We start from the raw sequence: 21,323 nt of genomic DNA on the forward strand, positions 1-21,323 counted from the left end.
AAACAATAAATGTTGAATAAAAAGGTCTTGTACTGAGGATGTTTGGATGTGTGGGGTTTATTTCACCAACAAACCAAACATCACTGCAGTTGTGGTGGTACCAGTGGGAAGACGCTTGAGAACCAGCTCCAAACAAATCTTAAACTCTTATTGAGAATCCCAAACCACACAAGTGCTGCTTCAGTAATAACCTCCCTGTATAGTTTCCCCAATGACATGGAAACAAACAAAATGTGCACGACGGAGCTTGGGTATTAAGGGGGTTCGGTGGAGATAAACAAAAGAAACTTGAGGCTATATAAGGCAAGAACAAAAAGACAGCTAGGGAAATCTCAACAGGGCCAAAACAGAGCAGAGTTTCTGACTGACAATTTGTTAAGCTGAGGTCTGTAGTTGAGTCAGTGGAGGATCAGAATGACCAGGTTCACCACCTCTCTTAACCCTTCACAAAAGGGGCGTCATCATCCCCCGACTGGCTGTGAGGAGAACAAGCCAAGCAGCTCTCAATCATTGATTAGGAGTCAGTCTCCACACTCTGCACAACAGGTGATCTGAATCTACTGCAATCAGTCCAGAGGGATTCTGACATTTAGCTCCCCATATAAAGAAAATCCTTTTAAACATTTACCTGTTATTTTATTGTTTAACATAAGTTCACAAAACCCCAATAAATTCACTCTCAGTACTAGTTACACTCTCCATTAGGAGTGAGCAGTACGTTACGGTCACTGGGGTCACGTTCAGCCATGACATTACCCTCAGAAATATTTCAGTTTTTAAATAATGTGTTTTACTGTGGCTGTGATAACATACAGCTAGAGGGCCAAACACATACTCATGGCACTGGAGTTACATAAAAAAAAGTCATGCTTTCTTTGCTAATGCAGTGAAATTTTGGCAGGTATTTTAAATTTGAGATGAAAATACTTTTTATTATTATTTCTAGGCACATTTTAGTCATTTTTATGCATCATAGTTTCAGTCGAGTCAGTTTCAGAAGTTAGAGATTTTAGTCAAAGTGTTTTCTCTCTTTACTCTTTCAGTTAGATTAATAAGCCTCTGCATAATCAGCAGCTTCATGTTTGTAGATTTATTTTTAAAAATGCCAGACAGTTTTGATCTGCTGTTTTTTAGGTTGTACTTGCAAATACTACCGTTAAAATCACGCTAGTGCTGAAACAATTAGTCGAACAATATTCCTACCTGGCCTTGGACCTCACAAATCATACACAACACATCTTAGAAACAAAACTTTGACTAGATAGTAACTGTTGTGCCATTTTCAGAGCTGCCATTACACTTTTTCTGGTTGAGCAAGTTAGTAAAAAACATGTCCCTGGACATTCCTTCTACAGCCAAAAGAGGGCAAGTGTCAACAGGATACTGTGGCTCTACTGGACCATCCATCCAACAGTCAACGTCATCCTCTTTCCCAGTCAGTACGTGCACCTCCTGCTGAAACTACAGGCATGTCCGAGCTAACTTGTAGAAATGTCTGTTTTTCGACACACATTAACCTGTAATTAACCTGTTAATTATTAAGAGAGAAAAAAAACACAGAATGACATGAAATACAAGAAGCGCTTACTTTTTATTTAATCCGTTGCACAGTTGATTCAAGGAGCGTCAGCCCCCAGCAAGGCTGTCTGACACTTACCGGGTGGAGCGTCTCTGAGTGAGGAGCACACTAGTCTCACAAACCGGACTTATTTCCACACTTCATTTTGTTGAGACAAAGGAGCACACTGGGCTGTGACTGATGAAGTCACAGGTAGTTGTGAAGTTAACTTTCGTTTGAGAGAGCTGTCTAGCAGTCGCTTGTAAGAGATCATGTTAGATTGTCTGCCACAGCTAGCATGACTTTTATCTCATTGTTCTTCTTCTCAAAGTGTTTCTCCATGTGTTTAGTCACACCAGCTCTTGATGTCTTAACGTACTCGGGCTCAAAGTAACGTTACCGAACTAACTCTTTCAATCCCTCCCTCTCTACCAATGGTAGCATATCTCCTCTAAGCGGTGCACACTCCTTCAACTTCTGGTTAGCGGCTTGGTTAGTTTTATTATATCTGCACACAGCCTTGGAGGCGGAGCCCCATTCATTCCTGTGAAAGCTGCTCAGTGGCTTTTTGAAGCCAGAAAAGCTCGACTTCCCGTGTTTCCCGCGATCTTCCGTGTTGTGAGGCCCATAGAGCGTGCGCACTAGAGACTTCTGCCGACCAATCTGGCTAACTTCCTGTTGAACGCCCAGCTAACTTGGATGGGGATAAAATAATTTAAACATGCAGCTCTTCTAGACTTTCCAAATGTTACTGGACCGAATGGCTCAAATTACGATGAAACGAGTCATTTCGTGGGGTTGTGCATCCAAAAAATGTTTCCACTGTTTTACAGATGCTTCTTTCACAATGTTAGCTCAAGGGAAAAAGTCTCTTTGGGCCGCAGTGAAACACATGACGATGTAATCACATGGTTTGGCCACTACTTCAAAGCCTGCCACTTCTCCTGGGGGCTTGGTTCAGTCCAAGCGCGGGGGAGAATTGTTAGCGCGTTTAGATTACATACAAAGTCAATGAACGTGAATAGATGGGAACACGCATATTTGCGTCATTCACGTAATCGTGCGAGTTGAAAATACTAAATTCAAGCAAGATTTTCGTGCGACGCTGTGTTGCAAAAGCCTGCAGGCATTGACATCCACACTGACGTCATGACATTAACGTCACCGATGTCCGGAGCTGCCGTGGAGGAAAGTGAGCAAGGAAGGCAGACTACCTGGTAAGTTGTGGAAATATGTCTCAGCACAGCATAGCTCTGATCAATCCGAACGCCATTCAGAGAACAGGTAATTTAAAAGTTTAAAAGTTTGCTTGTCGTCTGGCTGACAGACCTGAAAAAGGATTAATTCAGGCTGCATTATGATGTTGTTATGTTGACGTCCTTTTACAGATCAGATCAGATTTGTCAGATCACAGAGAAATCTCTTTGTTTTGGGTTCATACCAATGTCGTAAAACAGATTAATTTAGTCTAAGTATACACACATTAGTCAATTGTATCTGAACAAATGATTAAATGTTAGCCTGACTTAATCATGTTGAGAATATAAAGCAGCAATCATCTAAAACATCTGTTTTGAATTTAATCAGGCATTAGAAGCCGACTTGTTAGAACAAGGTGGGCGTGGATCTGTGGATCTGAAGTAATTTTTTTATCGTTATTTTTAGTAACATCATGAACTTTTACCTTTTAAGCTGTTCTACAAAAATGAAAGAATGTCTTGCTGTCTTTTCATCATTGTTAGTTAATGATCAATGTAAATTGAAAATGTTGAAAATTAAGGGTGTTATAACAAGAAAAAGAGACTGAAGTCCTCCATATCCAGCAATAAGTGTTTCCGCCCGGTTTCGAACCGGGGACCTTTCGCGTGTGAGGCGAACGTGATAACCACTACACTACGGAAACCATATGCACACTATATAAATATATAAATAAATGAACCTGTGCTTTTATTGGGAAGGTTAGACAGCCTAAGCGGATATGTGTTTGTCATTACCGTCATGTTATCGTATCGTAACGATGTTCAGAGTTAAACGGTCCTGCTATAGTTCACCTGAATGTCAATCAGAAACCGTTAATTTATAGATAATATTCATATAGTTAACCGAAATAACCTCGAATATCGGTTTCCGTAGTGTAGTGGTTATCACGTTCGCCTAACACGCGAAAGGTCCCCGGTTCGAAACCGGGCGGAAACATGTTTTATGTCAATAAAGGACTTTCTTAACTTTAAATGGGATTATAGAGTTCCTTTTTCAGAACCAGGTCACCGAACATACATAACATATGTTGTTTTTTATATTCCTGTTCATGCATCCTGTTAATATTTCAGTTTCTTCTTCCTGTCGAGTTCGCCGCTTCGCTAAAAGACTTCGAAAACAATGTTTCCGCCCGGTTTCGAACCGGGGACCTTTCGCGTGTGAGGCGAACGTGATAACCACTACACTACGGAAACTCGTGCACATACAAAAACGTGACCGCGCCCACGTCGGCAACATGTAAATATTTAGCTACAACGCCTCCATCTATAGTTGCTCCTGAAGTGCAAAACATTCAACGCAAAAACATCGAAGAGATGAAGTAACTGTTGTCGTCGCAGCAGAACTTCTGTTCGCCTCCATGTGGAAGTTTTTGCAAAAGTTTAAATTCTGTGTATCAAATACTCACTGCAGCAAACTGCCACGTAACTGCAGACCGTTCACTGTAACTTGTGTGCGTCTTCGCCGATGGTCAATTTTCCTTAAAAGGACTGTCATGGTGAAAAAAATGTTTCAGACATCCGCAGAAAGTTCACAAATCTCAGCCGCAGGACCGTCTCTGCCAGGTGTCCTGCACTTCACTCCTACATCAATCCGCCACGCGCATGACCCTGTGGAGACCCCGGAGGAGGCGCGTGCGTGGTTTTGTGCAGGTGAGAGCGCCACCTGCTGCTCCTAGTCTGAATAACTGCGTGATAAAGGTAATAAACTGCTAATTGACAGGCGAGCGCTCCCAGGAACTTGTTTTCTCAAGGTTTTACAATCCAAACATGCGTCATCTTATACTTAAAACAGCCTTTGATTCATTGAGGGAACTCTGACTACCATGATTGAGACTAGCTCCACCTGCAGCAGCTATGAGGAAAAAGCTGTGTAAACATGAATGCATTGGAAACAATAAACCAGTATAACGTTACACTGGTGGTTCTCAATCAGTCTGGCAGAGAAAATCGTGTCTGGATGAGATAGTTGACCTATAAACTTCTCAAGTCCACTTTATATGGAGACATAAAACTAAAGGGGGATTTTAAAAAAGGGAAAAAAAGCTGCAGGAAGAGCAGCAGAGGGACTGACTGACAGGAAATAGGCAATATTTCACCAAAATCCCCCCTCCAAAAAAACTGATAACATATTTGTGTATCACAACTTAGATATTTCATCTTCTCTCTCCCTTTAAGGAAGTGTTTCACCACTGGAACGATGACCTCTTGATAAAACTGGGCTGTCCATGCAGTAGAAAGGCGCAAATATTTTTGAATTTGATGCCAGAAGACCAGATAAAACAGAGAAAATGGGCTGTAGTGTTTCCTTTGGCTCAAAAGACAACCAGAATGCACAATAAATGCTGATGGGTTGGTACCACGAGTTAAACAGTGCTGGTTTTGGCTTATCTGACAACAGTTGACAGATGCAGTAACAGGATCTAATGAAACAGAGCTGGTTGGAAATCAAAGTTTCTCTTTAATCATCTTGCGACCCCCTCAGATGTAAAAGGTGACCCTGTAGAGGAGCCTGACCCCGAGGTTGGGAACCACCGGACAGACGAGCTAATGAGCAGCTGGTGCCTTGTTAAATATTGAAACTTGGTGAAGAGAACAGAAAGGTCTTTTATAGTCAAAGTTTGGGATTGAACTTGAAAAAACACCGACTGTGTTTCGCCACTAGAGGGAAACCTTGTTCTGTTTTTACTCCCCTACATTTATCAGACAGCTGGAGGTAAATGTACATACATATGTACTACACCTTCAGCAGGAAGTAAATAATAAATATGGCCACTGTCAGGAAAAGCCTGTTTAGTATTATCCTGTTTTAGCTTCATTAAAATTCTTTCTTTCTTTCTTTCTTTCTTTCTTTCTTTCTTTCTTTCTTTCTTTCTTTCTTCCGCCTACATTTGAGAAAATAACTCCTTGTTTAAGTTTGGGGATTTTTCTCACTGATTCATCAAGTTGAAACACATGTTGGTGCCTGACGCCAGAAACTGAAACTATCAGGACTTTGATTTGGCTGCAGATAGTCTCCTCTGTAGCTGAAGTACTTTTACTCACTCACACAGACAGACACACTAATTCCAGTCCGACCTGCCGTCCCTGTCCGTCTAGTTCTTACGTCACACACACACACACACACACACACACACACACACACACACACACACACACACACCGTCTTGGTGTCCCACTAGCAGGAAGCTCCTTATTTGGGCGGCAGGACGTCCGCTGCAGCAGCAGGAAACACCATATTTGGGCTAAAGCCGTGTTGTTTTTCCCTGCAGAGAGCTGGCTGGACAAAGTCTGATCCCATTGGCTGTCTCTCTCTCTCTCTCTCTCTCTCTCTCTCTCTCTCTCTCTCTCACACACACACACACACACACACACACACACACAGCGGATTTACTGCTGACATGAATGCCAGAGGACAGCGGGAGTGTGTCATTCTGTGATCTTTGACATTTGATTTTTACTTATAAAACTTTTTTCTATATGAAAACTATTATTTTTTTTTTTTTTATCTCAGATTCTTCTTCTTCTGTTAAAGTAAATAAAAGCTGCAAACTTGTGTTTATGTGTTTATATAGTTAAGTTGGCATTGAATGTCTGATCTGATTTGTAATCCTTTTGACTTATTATTTGATCTCATAGTTCCTGATTTAAATCAATATTTTATTTAAATAAAGTTTTTTGGTCTCTAAACTTTAGGTCAACAACTCAATCTCAACTCATAGTCCCCTTACTCACTCATTCTGGGGCTTTCATCTATATCTCATGGTCTTCTACAGCTACTGGAGTTTACTAAGTTGTCAGGACACCGTCAAACTCACGTTTTCTCTTGTCTATATTAGCTGAAGGGTTCATTTTTGTGAGACACAATTCAGCGTGTGAAGAAAGTAATGAAGTATGAGTCAGAAATAAAAGTACTGACAGGACTTTTTATTCTTGTAACTCTTTGCTTTAAAGAGGAAACATGTTCAGTATAAAATCAAACACTGACCTGCATGTAAACATACAAAAGTCCCAGCACCTACTCAGTAGGTAAAAACTATGTACATGTTCATGTACACAATACATGTAAACATTATATACACACATTCCACTTACAAAAATACTCGTATTTACACTCATTCATACATGAAACTCTCTTTTCAATCAGTGGATTGGAAGACTCTTAAATTCAGCAATTTTCCCTATGAAGTTTGGTGCTGAGAGTTTTTCAAAGTCAGTTTTTCTCTCACTGCTGAAGGTTAAAGTTCATGTCCAGCACGTCATTTTTAACTCAACTCAACAGACGTTGTCAGCGGTGTTTGAACATCAACTACGGTGGCTGAAAAGGCTCAAAATGAACCAGAAGCTGAGTCTGTAAACAGTTTTTAGATGTTCGTTCAGCGAGGTGTTTCCCTCCCCCACACAGTTTGTTGTGGACGGTCTGATATGTGAGTTCACGTTAAAGGCCGAGTTTCAGTCTGAGGTCAAAGGTCACGACTGGACCTCGGACTTCCTCTCTCTCAGCAGATGTTGGAGCTGTGGGGCGAGTGAAGCTCCGACTGAGGACTCCCCATCGGAGAGGAGCAGGAGGAGGAGTAGAGGTGGGGGGACGGAGAGGAGGTGTAGACATGTGACAGTGACGAGGAGGAGGTGAAGCAGGGGGAGGCGGCCTGCATGCTGAGGGAGGAGAAGGAGGAGGTGGGAAAGAGCGTGGCGGCGGGGGAGGAGGAACCCTGAGCGGGAGAGGAGTACGAGGAGCAGGGGGAGGAGGTGGGAGGAGAGGGGTAGGCGGGGGGCTTGCTGATGGAGATGGGAGCAGAGAGGGAGGAGTTCCTGTCAGCCTTGCGCTCCTGCTGCCTCTGGTGGATCTTTGAGTGCCTCTTGCGCTCATCACTGCGGGCAAACTTGCGTCCGCAATCGGTGCAGGCGAACGGCTTCTCGCCAGTGTGTGTGCGGATGTGTGTGGTCAGGTGGTCGCTGCGGCTGAAGCTTCGCATGCAGATGCGGCACTGGAACGGCTTCTGGCCCGTGTGCACGCGCACGTGACGCGTCAGCTCATCAGAGCGGGAGAAGCGGCGTTCACAGCCGTCAGCGGGGCAGGCATATGGACGCTCGTGTGGCGGCGTCTTGCACTGCCGGCCTGCGGTTGACTTCCTGATCCGGTTGGATTTGGTGAACTGGGCCTGGTAGCTGGGGCCAGAGGCGGAGCCTTGAGGCTGGATCTGTGTGGAGAAGGCTTTGATGGTGGAGAGGGGCGTGAGCGGAGGCTGTGATGATGGCAGGTTCAGGCTCTGTGACAGCACAGGCTTCTGGTCCTGACTCAGCCCGAGCTCGCCGTCCTGTGGCTGCTGTGACAGCAGGTAGTCTGGGAGCATCGGCACCACCATGGAGGGCGGCTGGAGGCCGAGCCTGGAGGTGGAGGTGGGGTAGGCTGGAGGGGGGCCCTGTGGTTGGAAGGCCTGGGAGTCAGAGGAGGGGAGGGGGAGGTCGGAGCCAGCGGCGGTGTATGTCTGCGTTGCAGAGAAGACTGATGCGACGTCACCGCCGCCGCAGCTGATCTGGATGGAGCCGAGGCTCGGCTGGGACAGTGATGATGATGTCACTGATGATGTCACTGATGAGGAAGAGGAGGAGAGGCTGCAGGATGCAGGGGGGGGAGCCGCCATGCTGACCAACCCAGTAAACAGGCTGAGGAGAGGCTCTGCCCACAGGCCACCGCTGCTGGACACAGCGTTTGACGGCTCAAAGGTGAAGCGGCCGCTGTAGGCCAGAGGGGTGAGGCGGGGCGTGAGAGGGGGGAAACTCTGCAGGTCCGGGATGTCCGAGAGAGAGTCTGAGAGAGAACAAGAGAAGAAGAACTGGTCAGAGACGAGTCACACCTGCTCCATCATACCTGAGACACCTGAGAGGGAAGTTGGCTCTGATCTGATTGGCTGCAGTGACTCAGCTGATTCTGCTTTTTTTGTTAAACTGACACAAATAATCCAACGTCCCATCTTATTTATCTTAATTTTAAATGTTGTTTAAGGCTTTTCAGTGTCAGCGTGTTCAAACAAGACAGAATCAGAATGACAAACAAGATTTAAAAATCCTTAAAATCAGGCTGATCTGAAGAAAACATGTTCATAATTTCAGAAAATATGATATTTTATATGATATAGTCGCTACATTCTGAGCTTGTATGCACATAACTGTTAAGAATCACTAAAATAGTGTTAGATCTGGTAATTAGACAGTAATTGCATTTTATTTACCTGTTTTATTAGCTCAGAAATTAATTATTAATCAGTCAAACACACCTTAAACAGCCTAAAGGTGCACTATGTAGTTTTTGGGAAGAAATTTTAATCAGATTTTTTTATGCACACTAGATAAACAAACTGTCTTTGTTTTCATGACTGAATAAACAAACTGATCTTAAAAGGACAACACAATTATATGCTGTTTCACTTTGTTTATATGTGGCGGACCCTGCCACTTTTCTAGCTTCAAACAGTGTTCTGGACCTTATTTTCCTCTGAGAACAGCTTGTTTATTCAGTTATGTTTATTGAGTTTGTATTATTACCTCATTAATATTGTAAATATCAAAATTCTGAGTTTTAATTTCTTCTGCAAAACTACACCATGCAGGATCCCTCATTAAACCCTCAACCTGATCATTAAATCGTGATTTTAGGAGCATAATAAGCAACATTAAGCACTTATTTCTTTTTTGGGTTTTCATGTACATTTGTCTGGCACTTTTCATCTCCTCTAAACATTCTGTAAACACCCCCAACCACCCCCGCCGGCACAGCCCGCTTCTCACCTCCGTACTCCCCGGGCTCTCCGCTCAGCAGCCCGGCTCCCTCCGCTGCCGACGCGGCCAGCAGTGAGCCTCCGGCCGCGGCGTTCTGCAGCAGCATCTGCAGCTCCTCCAGCTTCGAGTAGCCGTCCAGCGGGGAGAGAGGCTGCTGGAAGCAGCTCAGAGGGTCGGAGATCTGCAGGGTGGGCAGGAGAAGCTCCGCTTTGGTCGCTGCCATCTCTTTGGAGGAAGAAGAGCGAGAGGCTGTCGCGGGTGTGGAGCTCAGCCGCTCCTGAAGCTCCTGAGCGCCGGGCTGCTCCTGCACGGGGACCGAGTTGGTCTCCGCTTCTGAACCCCGAGGAGAGGCGGTCTGGCCGGGCCGAGGCTGCTGCTGCTGCTGCTGCGGCTGCGGCTGCTTGGGGCGGTGATTCTCGGGGGAAGCCAACGCTGGTCCGGCGGTCCCGGTTCAGAAGATGTTTCAGTTATGATTTTAGGATCTTTGTGACAGAAGTCATCGGGGAAAGTAAACAACATCAGATGTTTGTATCCGGTTGGTGTTTTCACGTGTGGACGGTGACAACTTGAACTTGAGCTCTGTCAAGTTCCTTCAATGAGGATTCCCGGCTTTATAAAGACTCCTGCGTGACGTACATTCCCAAATATGGCAGGCGGTAAGCCCATATTTGGTCAAAGAGGTGAGCGTGCAGCCCGGCCGGCACACGGACGCTCCGGTGCTCTCTGCGCTCTTTGTGCGGCGGTTTTTGGAGCGTGAACGATCCGGTCGAGTCCAGACGTGAGTCCGGTTCGGTGGGTCTCCTCTGTCGGCCGGACTGTGGCCGGTACACGGCGCACACGGACCATAACCAGCCGCCATGGCCGGAAACCCCGGCGACACGTCACGGCCCAGATCAGTTTTTTTAAGGTCTACGTCACATGGAGGTCGTCCAGGCCGTCATCACTTCCTCGGGCCTTATTTGGTTATTTTCCTGTCAGACTGCTGATCGAGTGCAGGCCCGTCCCGTCCTGCAGCTCAACTCTGGCAGAAGAAAAAAAAAACCCCAAAAAACATAGACGGCTGACAGGCAGCTGCAGGTTTGACTAAAAATACTCAAGTATCAGTTGTACTTAGTATGTAACTGGTTAAGATAGAAGTATTTTAAGTAGTCTAAATACTGCTGAGTAGTTTAATGTAAAAACTAAAAGTAACTACAGCTGTCAGCTAAAGAAGTAAAAGTGCAATATTTCTGAAAGTACTCAAGTAAAGTAAAAGTACTTGTGAGCTACTTATGCACAGTACATAAGTAGCCTAAATGTACCTAATTACTCACTACTACTGTATCTGATTTGCACTGAGAGTGGACAAAGTACTCAGTCATTCCTGTAAAGGTAGGAATACTACAGTGTAGAAAAACTATAATGAAAGTAAAGGTCCTGCATTGAAGCTTAAAAGTGCAGGAGCATTATCAGCTTCATGTAGTTAAAAGTTTTAGCAGCAAAAGTACACAAGTATTACAGAGTATTAATAATCTAATAATAACAACAGTCACAGGGACATAACGTAGGCTACATATTCCTAATGACATATTTTTACTTAAAGTAAAGCTTCCTGTATGTTTCCAGCCAAGAGTATGCAAGTACGATATTTGTTTTAATTTTTAATATATTTCAATATATTTATTATATATTATACAATACTGTATAAGCCTATGTTTTATTTAAATTGTAAACAAAAATTAATAAGAAAAGTAGCTGCAGCTTTTAGATAGAAAAAGTAAAAAGTACAATATTTCTGAAATATAATAAAGTATAAAGTACTCAAGTAAAATAAAAGTACCTCTGATTTGTAGTGCATAGTGCTTAAGTAGCCTAAATGTACTTAATTACTCACCACTACTGTATCTGACATCATTCAGATACTACTCACATCATTCCTGTAAAGGTACAACTTCCTGTATGTTTCCAGCCAAGAGTATGCAAGTATGATATTTGTTTTATTTTTTAATGTGTGTGTGTATATATATATATATATATATATATATATATATATATATATATATATATATATATATATATATATATATATTGGATTAAAATCTGTGTCCTGGTGTAAATGACAGGGCAGACATGAAGCAATGCTGAACAGATTCAAATATTATTTTACACATTTATTTTCACTTTTGCACGTCTTTACTAAATGACTTTTTTTGTCTCTTTCAGCATCTTTTGTGCAGCATTTTGATGCTCGTATGAATTGTAGAGAAAAGCTAGAGAAGCTGCATTCAGTTCATCAAAATGAAGCAAGGCGGCGGCGGCGGCAGCAGCGCCACCTGCTGGATGATAATATATATATAATATATTACCAGATAATCATCCAGTTAAACTGTTCTCTGTTTGGATGAGTGAAATTAAACCTATGATTCAACTTAACTGCTTAAACTTAGACCATAATACGGATGAGATACTGCCTGTATGCCTGATGTAAGCGTCATTTTGTTTTTGTTTTATTTGTCTTAATATGTGTCTTTCTTTTGGATTCTCATTTCCCACTGTCTTTAAAATATATTTCTAACTGCACATTTCTATTAATTTCTCTTAATGTACGGTGTTAAGTACACCTTTCTGTACATGTTGTGTTGCATCAGTAGACATTTGGTGTTTATTTTAAGTTTACAGACTAACAAAGTACACTGTGACCTGGAAATAGCGTTAATACTAATGTGCAACAGCCACATCCAATGACGTAAATTCAACATTTTGATTCCAGTAAAGCATGTCTTGGAAACTTCCGGTCTGACGTTCAATACTCTTGAGGTAGAAAATGAAACTATTAACATGTTTTCTGCAAGAGCATCAACTAACACAAGCAACACGTGGCCAAGTTAACGTACCTACACGTCAGTTTCAGCCTCAAATACACAAAATGGAGGAGTGTATGCGAAATGTATCTTTACATGTTTCAACACAAATCATTTACCGTCTCTTTGTAGATAAATTTTGCGGTGTTGAGAGTCAAAAGTGTCGCTGGAGGATGCGGGCATCGATCCCGCTACCTCTCGCATGCTAAGCGAGCGCTCTACCATTTGAGCTAATCCCCCGATGATGACACAGGGCGCTCGTCGTAAGTATTAGTAGATTACATGTCGAGCGAAGATATTAATAATGTTTTAATAAAAAATAAAGTCTTCCACCGAGCATCAGGTAGTAAAGACAAACCTACCGACCTGTTCCTCCTCATGACAGCTGGCTTGTGACCTGCTGTGATCCCGGACAGGTATGTTTGGGGGCAGTGGCGGGAAAAAACTGAAGCAAAAAATAGAAACGAAGTGGATGAGTCGCTTTCACGGAAACAGCTCAGCGACCTGCTAACACGCTAAACCTGGAGGCTGATGCACCGCTACACACTGCTGACCCTGTTCATCAGCAGTTAAAACCACGACGTTAAGTAATTTTACTGACCATAGCATGCAGCGATGTTGTTAATTCAATAAATGTAAATACAAGGATCATTAAGGAAGCCCAAAGCAACATTTATTAACAGTCGTTTAAGCTAACATAGCTGGCATAGTCATTAGCCTGTCAAGCCTTGCTAGCCACATTTTGTTCTGCGACATAAAATACATCATTAAATGTCCCACAATTTAATTATTAAGCGTTATAATGTCCTTGGCTTACGTGTCTTAAAAAACGGCGGTTGCTAACAAGTGGCTAACTACAAGACTACAGAGGTTGTCGGAGACATTAAACGCCATCACAGCGAATACTGAGTCTCATCTACTCACTAGTCCGTCTTTACAGGACGACTTAAGTTAGAAACTATTCTAACTCTAACTTTACAACTTGTAGATTGATCAGTTTACAGAAAACGCGTATAATAATTGTGTGGTAAGTTGTGTACCACTTGATGTTTACGTCATGCCACGGTAGTCTGTTTATAGGCCAACATTAGCTTTTTACTACTCGAGATTTATTTTATGCTTTGAAAATCACAAAAGTGGTGTTCATCTGTGAAGACTATCTTGAGGAACAAAATGTGCAAGTATCATAAAATTATTCAAAAATCCAATTAAAAAATCTCATACGCTTCTGTGGGCAATGCTAACTTCCAGGTCCTGAATTCACCAAAATTCTCCATAGCAACAGCAGCTGAGGCTCATGGGTATTGTAGTATTTAGAGACAGAAAACACTGGATTTGTCAAAACAAGTATAACATTAAAACAGTTTCTCGTAACTTAAACCTGTGTGGTCTTTGTGATGAGTTTTATGTTCAGTGACACTGGTTTTCACACTCTTTTAGCCTCCTGCCTCTTTTTTGCTTTGTTCCATTTCCTGTTCTGTGCATCCTATTTTTAACACAACATGAATTATCCATTTGTTACACAATAATCAGCCCATGTCATACTGAAACCAGACTGTGTGAGACCAAATGAGTCTCCACTGTGTGAAGAAATACTGTATTAACACGTCTTGAACGTCGACTCATACAACTTGTGTTATGACATCATGAACACAATAAAGACCGGCACATTGTGACCAGTCGCTGTGACTATTTTGACTGTAAGATGAGAAGATGACCCGTGAGCTGATCTAATAATCAGTGGATGTTTGTCATTTCATTCTGTCTCCGTCTGCCCTTCAGCTTGTACGTTAGATTATTAAACAGATCTGATATTTGATCCAATGCAGGTAAAAGTGATCACAAACAGACAAACGCGACACATTCCCACTTCCTGTGTAGAGAGGAAGTTAAAAGACATGAAACAGAGTTGATTTTATAATCTCTTAACGTCGGTTATATGACAAAGATGAAGGAAAGACACAATAAAAACTATAAATGTAGTATAATTACTGCAAAGTGACTCGTGTGTGTGTTCACCTGCTTTATAAAGACGATGACAGTCCTGCAGCAGAAATAGAACAAAGCTGAGATGTGTCGGCATGTGGCAGCAGGCTGCAGGAATACCAGCCGGGCTGCATTTAGACTGTGAGGACACACACACACAAACACACACACACAGGAATGCTGCTGGAAGTTTCTGGTGGGGTGTGTGTGGGTATATAAGCAGCAGAGAGACGGGATATCAGACAGACAGACAGTCGGACTCCAGACTGAAGCGACTAATCTGAAACCAGACCTCCACCTCTACTGCTCTTAGGATGTTGTGCCCCAGCGTTTTCCAGCCTCTCCCCGTCACCATGAGGCCTTTCCTGGACATGCACTGGCCCATCAGAAGCCTGTGGCCCGAGACCCGGCCGCTGTTCTACCAAATCGAGCAGGAGATGGTCCGCCACATGCAGGAGATGAGGCAGAACATGGAGTACATGGAGAGGCTCCACCAGAAGATCTTCGAGGAGATCGACCAGACCTCGACCTTGACGGGGATGTTCAAGCCCATCGGCTTCCAGGAGCTGGGGAAGGACGACAGCAGCTTCGCCCTCAGCCTGGACACTCAGGAGTTCTCCCCAGAGGAGCTGTCAGTCAAACAGGTGGGCAGGAAGCTGAGGGTGAGCGGCAAGACGGAGAAGAAGAAGGAGGACGAGAAGGGCTCGTACTCCTACAGGTGTCAGGAGTTCAGGCAGGAGTTCGACCTGCCGAGCAATGTCGACCCCGAGACCGTCACCTGCTCGCTGGTGGGCGGCCGGCTGCAGATCCAGGCACCCCGGGACAAAGCGCTGACTGACGGGAAGGAGAGGGTCGTCCCCATCACCTTAACCTCAACCCCGGCCATCACCTCCTCCAGCGGGGGGACGGAGGGGAGCAGCATCTCCTCCTCCTCAGAGAGCTGCCCTGCTGAGAAAAACTGAACCATCTCATCCATTCACATAATCTTCTTTCTGTTTAATTATTAATCTGATGGACGGAGGGAACATGAAGCTGATTTTCCTGAGTTGCACTTTGATTTTTAACAATTAACTCTTTATAATAAACTTCTCATTTGATGTTTTAATGTCTCAGAATGAAGTTTGAGTTATTTCAGTCACATCTCCAGGACTTTTTAATGTCAAAAACATGAAAACATTCTCATTTTTGTGTGATGTTTCAATTACAACCTTACAATGTAGCATAATGATGCCCTGTATTATATATTTCTAGCATTTATTATTGTGCTGCATGCTTATTTACTATTAAATTAACTTTTAAAATGTTAATCTTGTATTCTTTTTAGGGTGTAACATCTGTTCAGGTCTCCTTAATGTTTTCAATGTGCACTATCCCTGTTCACAATATTAATTACTGAGCTCATTATTATGAGATTATGGGGAAATTAAATTGTGATTTTTGTCATAATAATGACTTTGTACTCATATTGTTACCTGTGTTGCAAAAAAGTAAAAAGTACGTTAAAACATTACTTTGGTAAAAATGAAAGTCATCCGTACGAATAGTATTTGAGTGAAAGTCTCAAAGTATCTGATATTAAATGTACTTTAGTATCAAATGGACAACTTGGAGTAAATTATGAATATATTCAGTGCTGTAAAAGTACCCAAAAGTCATACTTGAGTAAAAGTAAAGATATTAAAATATTACTTTAGTACAAGTGAAAGTCACCCACACAAATAGTACTTGAAGTACTAAAAGCAGCTGATATTGAATGTACTTAAGTATGAAAAGTTACTTTTTGTATGTATAATGTATTAAGTATAACTATCAAATGTACAAGTAAAATAAATAAAATAATAAATATATACTAATTCGTCTGATTCGTCCAGTTCATTCCAGTAATATTTACTTTTGTTTAGAAAATTGCATCTATATTCTCATATCATGAATATAATTTTAAATGTATGTCTTTTTTTAAATTATAGTGACCTTTTTTCATAAAATTGCTGCTTTGTTCTAATATTATGACCTTTTCTGATACAACTGAAACTGTATTCTGATTTCACTACTTTATTCCCCATAAAATGACGACTTTATCCTCATAATAATTTTGTAACATCATAACTAAAATATCTTCCTGTTGCTTTGCTGTTTACTGATGTAAACAACCTGTTACAATCTTATACTGTACTGTAACAGCATCAAACAAGTTTAATAACTGATTCAAGTCATGTTAAAAACAAAAAAGATTTGTCAATCAATCTACAGTAAGAGTAATAGCACCATCCAATTCTGTGGTCCAAGTTTCGGAGGTGACGGGAGCTTCCAGATAAACGTGTAGTTCTCGGACTTAAAACGTACAAAACCAGCGATATGCTCATTCAATCGTGACCATAAACGTCGACCAAGACTTTTATAAAAACATTGAAATGAACTAGTTTCTGACAGGATTGATGAAAGTGATGACAATAAACACAGGACACCAGTTTTCCCTTTCTTTGTAAAATAATTCTCAATAAACTTAATTTATTCACAAACTGCTTTTCAAATTGCCATGTTGTCATTGTTCTTTTTTTTAATCACATACAATAAAAAACATTTCTAAAAGACAAGAGATGTCCGAGTCTCTCCGCTAACTTTGTACACGACTGCTCCTCCGTTTACAGCTCCCTCCTCTGTCCTGAAGCTTCTTTTTATTTTTTCAAACACGATGCGTTCATCGCCGACACCTCGTCACGCTCAGACATCAGATTAGAAATATTAAGAAAAAACAGCAGAAAATAATTAACAGAGGGACTAAAAATTTAACAGCTACAGTACACATTTCCTTTTCTTCTCCGTTAGTTTTGTCTTTTCCTTTTTTCTTTTTAACGTTTTGATTTACAGAATAATAGAATATGTTCAGTTAAGGCTTATGTTGGGTGTTATGGAGCGATCAACAGAAACGAACCGACAAACCAGGGGGGTGGGCGGAGGTGTGTGTGTGTGTGTGTGTGTACATGTGTTATGGGGACATTGTTTCTGGTCATATTGCAGGTTTATTTTATAAAAATGTAATGTTTCTTTTTCAATTATTTTGTGAATTTATGAATTTGAGTGAACTGATCTGCTTTTTTTCTGTTAATTTTGGTGAGCTACTCTCAAATTTCTAATTGATAGCACATGCTAACAAATTAGCTCATAGCAAACTTTAATTTTATCCTAAGGGAGTAGTTCAACATTATTCTTTCTTGTGAGATGTGTGAGATTTCGAGATGAATATCAGTCTCATGACTTCGTGTTAAATACAGAACTGGAGTCAGGATGTGGTAAGCTTGGCTTAGCTAAGCTTAACATAAAGATGGGAAAGCACAAGGACATAGTTCTGTCATGTCTCATGGCTCTGTGTAAAGTTCAAAAATACACCTACCAACACCTCTAAAGTTAACAAATGATCACCCTCTCTTGCCTTGTCACCATCAGAAATTCTCAATACGTCCAATTTAGACTTAAAATTTGGATGAGGTGAACATCAAAAATTTACTAGACTCTAGTGAAGGCTAACAGTGTCCCGACACTACCTTTAATGAAGACAACACAAACATAAGACTGATCCATCTGAATATCACACTCCGAAGAAAACGCTGAACTGTTCCTTTATGAGCGCCAAATTAGTAACTTGCAAGATGTTTCTCAGAGATGCTTTTACCCAACGACGTGACGGATGAAAACTGACATTAGACAGAGAAGAAGAAACATTCACACAAACTGAAACGCTGCATTTTCCGCTCACACATCAAACACGCGGATGAGTTTTAAACCCTCAGACATCCAGACTGCAACAGCCCGCTAACAAAACAACAAACTTGTCTTTCATAAAGTGGATTCAATGCTCTTTTTTTTTAAAACACATATCTGAAAACCTAACAGTAACGTTGCCAAAACCAAATGACAATAATCCATCACAGTAAGCATTTAAACACCTTTAATTTTTAAGTTAAACGATTGTTATTGAATGGTAACCCTTTTCCCTTTTTGTTGTATTCAGGGACAATTCGTCATCTGAGATCTGACAGTCTGCTGATCTGAAATGACCAAACAAACCTTACTTCTTTGCTACAAGATCGTTTTTAAATTGTTTCTTGTTTCCATGTTGATTGTCTTTAAGTTTTTAGTTTTTAACATCACTCCCAGATGTTGTTCAGCAATTGACCGTCAACTCTCGGATGTTACATTGCCCTTGAATGAATCATTAAACAGTTTGTTTTCAACTGTGTGGCCGACAATAAGACAATAACTTTGACCACAAGTCTAACAAAACCTCAACACTGACTGTGATGGATTACCTCACAGAAATTAATGGAAACAAAATGGCTGCTTGGATACAAGGAAATCAATCTGAAACCTGATGCAGGAATGTGAAGTATGATTTTGAGTACAAAAGTTAACATTTAAAACAAGCCGTGTGGTCCTTTATGCAGCTGGCAACAACAACATGGACGCTCAGTGAAACTTTGAAACACTGTAAATGGTTCGGAGACCTTAAATGTGCAGTTTTTGTTCTTTTCAAGGGAAATTGGTGGGGAAAAAACAACCTGTGAGCGTTTTCAGTCGACTTTCCCCAACAACACATTCACACCTGGTGGTTCTGTGAATCTTCACCATCAAGATTGCATCCAGATTCACATTTGATTTATCCACTTCCGCAAATGCATTATTCTCTATAAGCTCCCTATGAAACATACAGTCAATAAAGGCATTTACATACACGTCTGTAGCACTGAGCACTTGAAACCGTCAAATGCTGAAGGTTAATCTTGAATATCGGGTCAGAATTATAATCTTATTGGCTTGTTTCAGACCGTGTTGCTGTAAAATGTGATAACTTCGATTGTATTTTTGATAAAAAAGGTGCAATGTGTAAGATAGGGTCAGAATTTTTGTTTAAAATATCTGACAAATGAACTCACATTGTCAACAGACTGTGAAGAAACAACAGTGTTGACGTCATGTTAAAGACGTCTTAGATTTGTGTCGCACAGATGTCAACTGAAGTTAGCATGCTTATCCTCTAGCCATGGCCTGTCCTGTCTTGTAATACCACTTTGTATTAATAGTACAACCCCCGTAGTTTCAGCGCAGATGTTTGTGAGCGATGAGTTTGTAACATTTCACAAGCTCGCTTAGCTTTTTAGTCTTATAAATAAACAGAATTAACTCACAATATGTGAATAAAGGCAATATTATCCTTATTAAATGGAAAAATGCAACCATACAAAACAGTCTCTCTTAGTCTTTTAACTGTTCCAATGATCACCAACTCTGGTCTGGTCAAAATAATTTCTTAATTTACTGGTAACTGAGCTAACAGCAACAGCAAAGAGTATAATGAGCAGCAGTTGGCGGTTCCTCTGGTGTTGCGCTGCCCCCTATTGGTTTGGAGTGACCTTTGACAGGTTACACATTGCACCTTTAATGTAAAGGTATCATTCTGTTGTTGTTTCGCTGATACAATAATGGAAATTGACGCATCTTATCAGCACTAGTATTAGAAAAATTTCAAGCAATACTCAAGCCCAATAACCAATCAGAATTTAGATACAAATGCATACAGTGTGCAGATTCAGCCCACGTTTTAACCCTAAACTGGCCGTCTGCAACTCATTTTTAAAAACTTTTTGGACTTTCAGTTTAAGGTCACAATGCCCGATTAATCACCTGAAAGGTTTCTTGATCTGATGTCCCAATAGCCTCGGGCAATATGTTAAAATTCTCCAACTGGCCAGCATCAACCCAACAACCTGTGATTGGTATTTGCGTAGGTATTTTCACATGTCACACGATAATCCACTAAAACCACTTAGTGTTTCTGCACAGCTTCAGAGAGGATAAATCATGTCCAGAGTCGGGTTGCAGCGATATAAATTGAAGATTATCATACTGTGTACATTTGCTTATCTACGATATTGGATTCTACTGTATCAAGTGTCATTTAAAAATACATTTATGATAAGTTTCATGTCTGTCAGGACATAAATATTTGTGGAATTATAATAAAGCGTTTGTTCTATCAAAAGCAAACATTGTTTTTATCCTGTGAAAGGTCATTGTAACTGATGGTAACAATAACAAGTGTGTAATTCCTTATACAGTGATATTTTTTGAGCTGATTATGGTACCGTGAAAATTTCATACCGTTGCAACCCAAATCTGGAGTCAATCTGGATTCAATCTGGACATAAATCCCAAAACCATCAGGGGTGTTCAAGGATTTACACACACACACACACACACACACACACACTGAGAGACTGGGTGAGTGAATGAGGAGGAGTGTGTGTCGTGTTTTTCAGTGACAGGTGTGTGACAGGAATGTGTGAACACTCAGGTGAACAACAGCATCAGTGGCTACCTGCCCTCAGTGAAGCCTGATGGGACGACACCTCAAAACAACAGCGAACCTGAACGCATCACCACGCTGAGGTCACATGACTGTGACGTGTGCATGATCAGTGTGTTTCAGTGTTGTTTTTAATACAACACCAGACTCCGAACTACGTATTGTTATAAACAAAGTTGGGCCACTATCATGATAAATTTCATAGCGATGCCTCGAAATTAACACGGGAAACTAAAATGTTTTGCTCAGATCCAAATATACATCTCTATGTGAGACATGGAGCTGTGATCACTTTATTTCATTAGGAGAACAGGCCAACAAATCAGATTTATCTATTACTGTGAAACACAAGCTGTTGTACGTGAGTGTTTTTAAAGGTTGAATCTGGTTTTATTCTACATATTTCATCTTGTCAATAATTAAAAAAAACAACTAACCAACAAAAAGAGGACGTGGAGAGGGCAACAACTCGAAATCCCAGATAGAGTCTCGACACGTCATTGTAGTCATATTTCTGGAGGGACTCATTTTAGACTCATTTT

At 41.4% G+C, this 21,323-nt stretch overlaps 2 protein-coding genes and 3 non-coding genes across 5 annotated transcripts; 1 reads left to right on the forward strand and 4 right to left on the reverse strand.

The window, feature by feature from the left end:
* Positions 1-3,388: 3,388 nt before the first annotated feature.
* Positions 3,389-3,461, reverse strand: trnav-cac (transfer RNA valine (anticodon CAC)). The gene has a single exon. It is a non-coding gene; the product is annotated as a tRNA-Val (tRNA).
* A 477-nt stretch (positions 3,462-3,938) lies between these two features.
* trnav-cac (transfer RNA valine (anticodon CAC)) lies at positions 3,939-4,011 on the reverse strand. Its single transcript has one exon. It is a non-coding gene; the product is annotated as a tRNA-Val (tRNA).
* Positions 4,012-6,720: 2,709 nt separating this feature from the next.
* LOC141007739 (early growth response protein 1-B-like) lies at positions 6,721-10,183 on the reverse strand. The gene is made up of 2 exons (XM_073480136.1): positions 9,604-10,183; positions 6,721-8,626 (listed from the first exon to the last, which is right to left on the reverse strand). The coding sequence occupies exons 1-2, from the start codon at positions 9,815-9,817 to the stop codon at positions 7,314-7,316; spliced, it is 1,527 nt and encodes a 508-aa protein (XP_073336237.1). The 5' UTR covers positions 9,818-10,183; the 3' UTR covers positions 6,721-7,313.
* Positions 10,184-12,601: 2,418 nt separating this feature from the next.
* trnaa-agc (transfer RNA alanine (anticodon AGC)) lies at positions 12,602-12,674 on the reverse strand. The gene has a single exon. It is a non-coding gene; the product is annotated as a tRNA-Ala (tRNA).
* Positions 12,675-14,734: 2,060 nt separating this feature from the next.
* On the forward strand, positions 14,735-15,483 carry LOC141007535 (heat shock protein beta-11-like). The gene has a single exon (XM_073479897.1). The coding sequence runs from the start codon at positions 14,735-14,737 to the stop codon at positions 15,380-15,382; it is 648 nt and encodes a 215-aa protein (XP_073335998.1). The 3' UTR covers positions 15,383-15,483.
* The last annotated feature ends 5,840 nt before the right edge of the window (positions 15,484-21,323 follow it).

Source organism: Pagrus major, chromosome 13 (genome assembly GCF_040436345.1).
Source record: "Pagrus major chromosome 13, Pma_NU_1.0".
In the NCBI taxonomy this organism is placed as follows: Eukaryota; Metazoa; Chordata; class Actinopteri; order Spariformes; family Sparidae; genus Pagrus; species Pagrus major.

What these genes read in the sequence shown, in the direction of transcription:
- LOC141007739 (XM_073480136.1), bottom strand. Translation starts at nt 9,817, where the DNA reads ATGGCAGCGACCAAAGCGGAGCTTCTCCTGCCCACCCTGCAGATCTCC. An exon ending in AGAGCCCGGGGAGTACGGAG is followed by an intron (nt 8,627 to 9,603) that starts GTGAGAAGCGGG and finishes GTTCTCTCTCAG; the next exon opens with ACTCTCTCTCGGACATCCCG.
- LOC141007535 (XM_073479897.1), top strand. Translation starts at nt 14,735, where the DNA reads ATGTTGTGCCCCAGCGTTTTCCAGCCTCTCCCCGTCACCATGAGGCCT.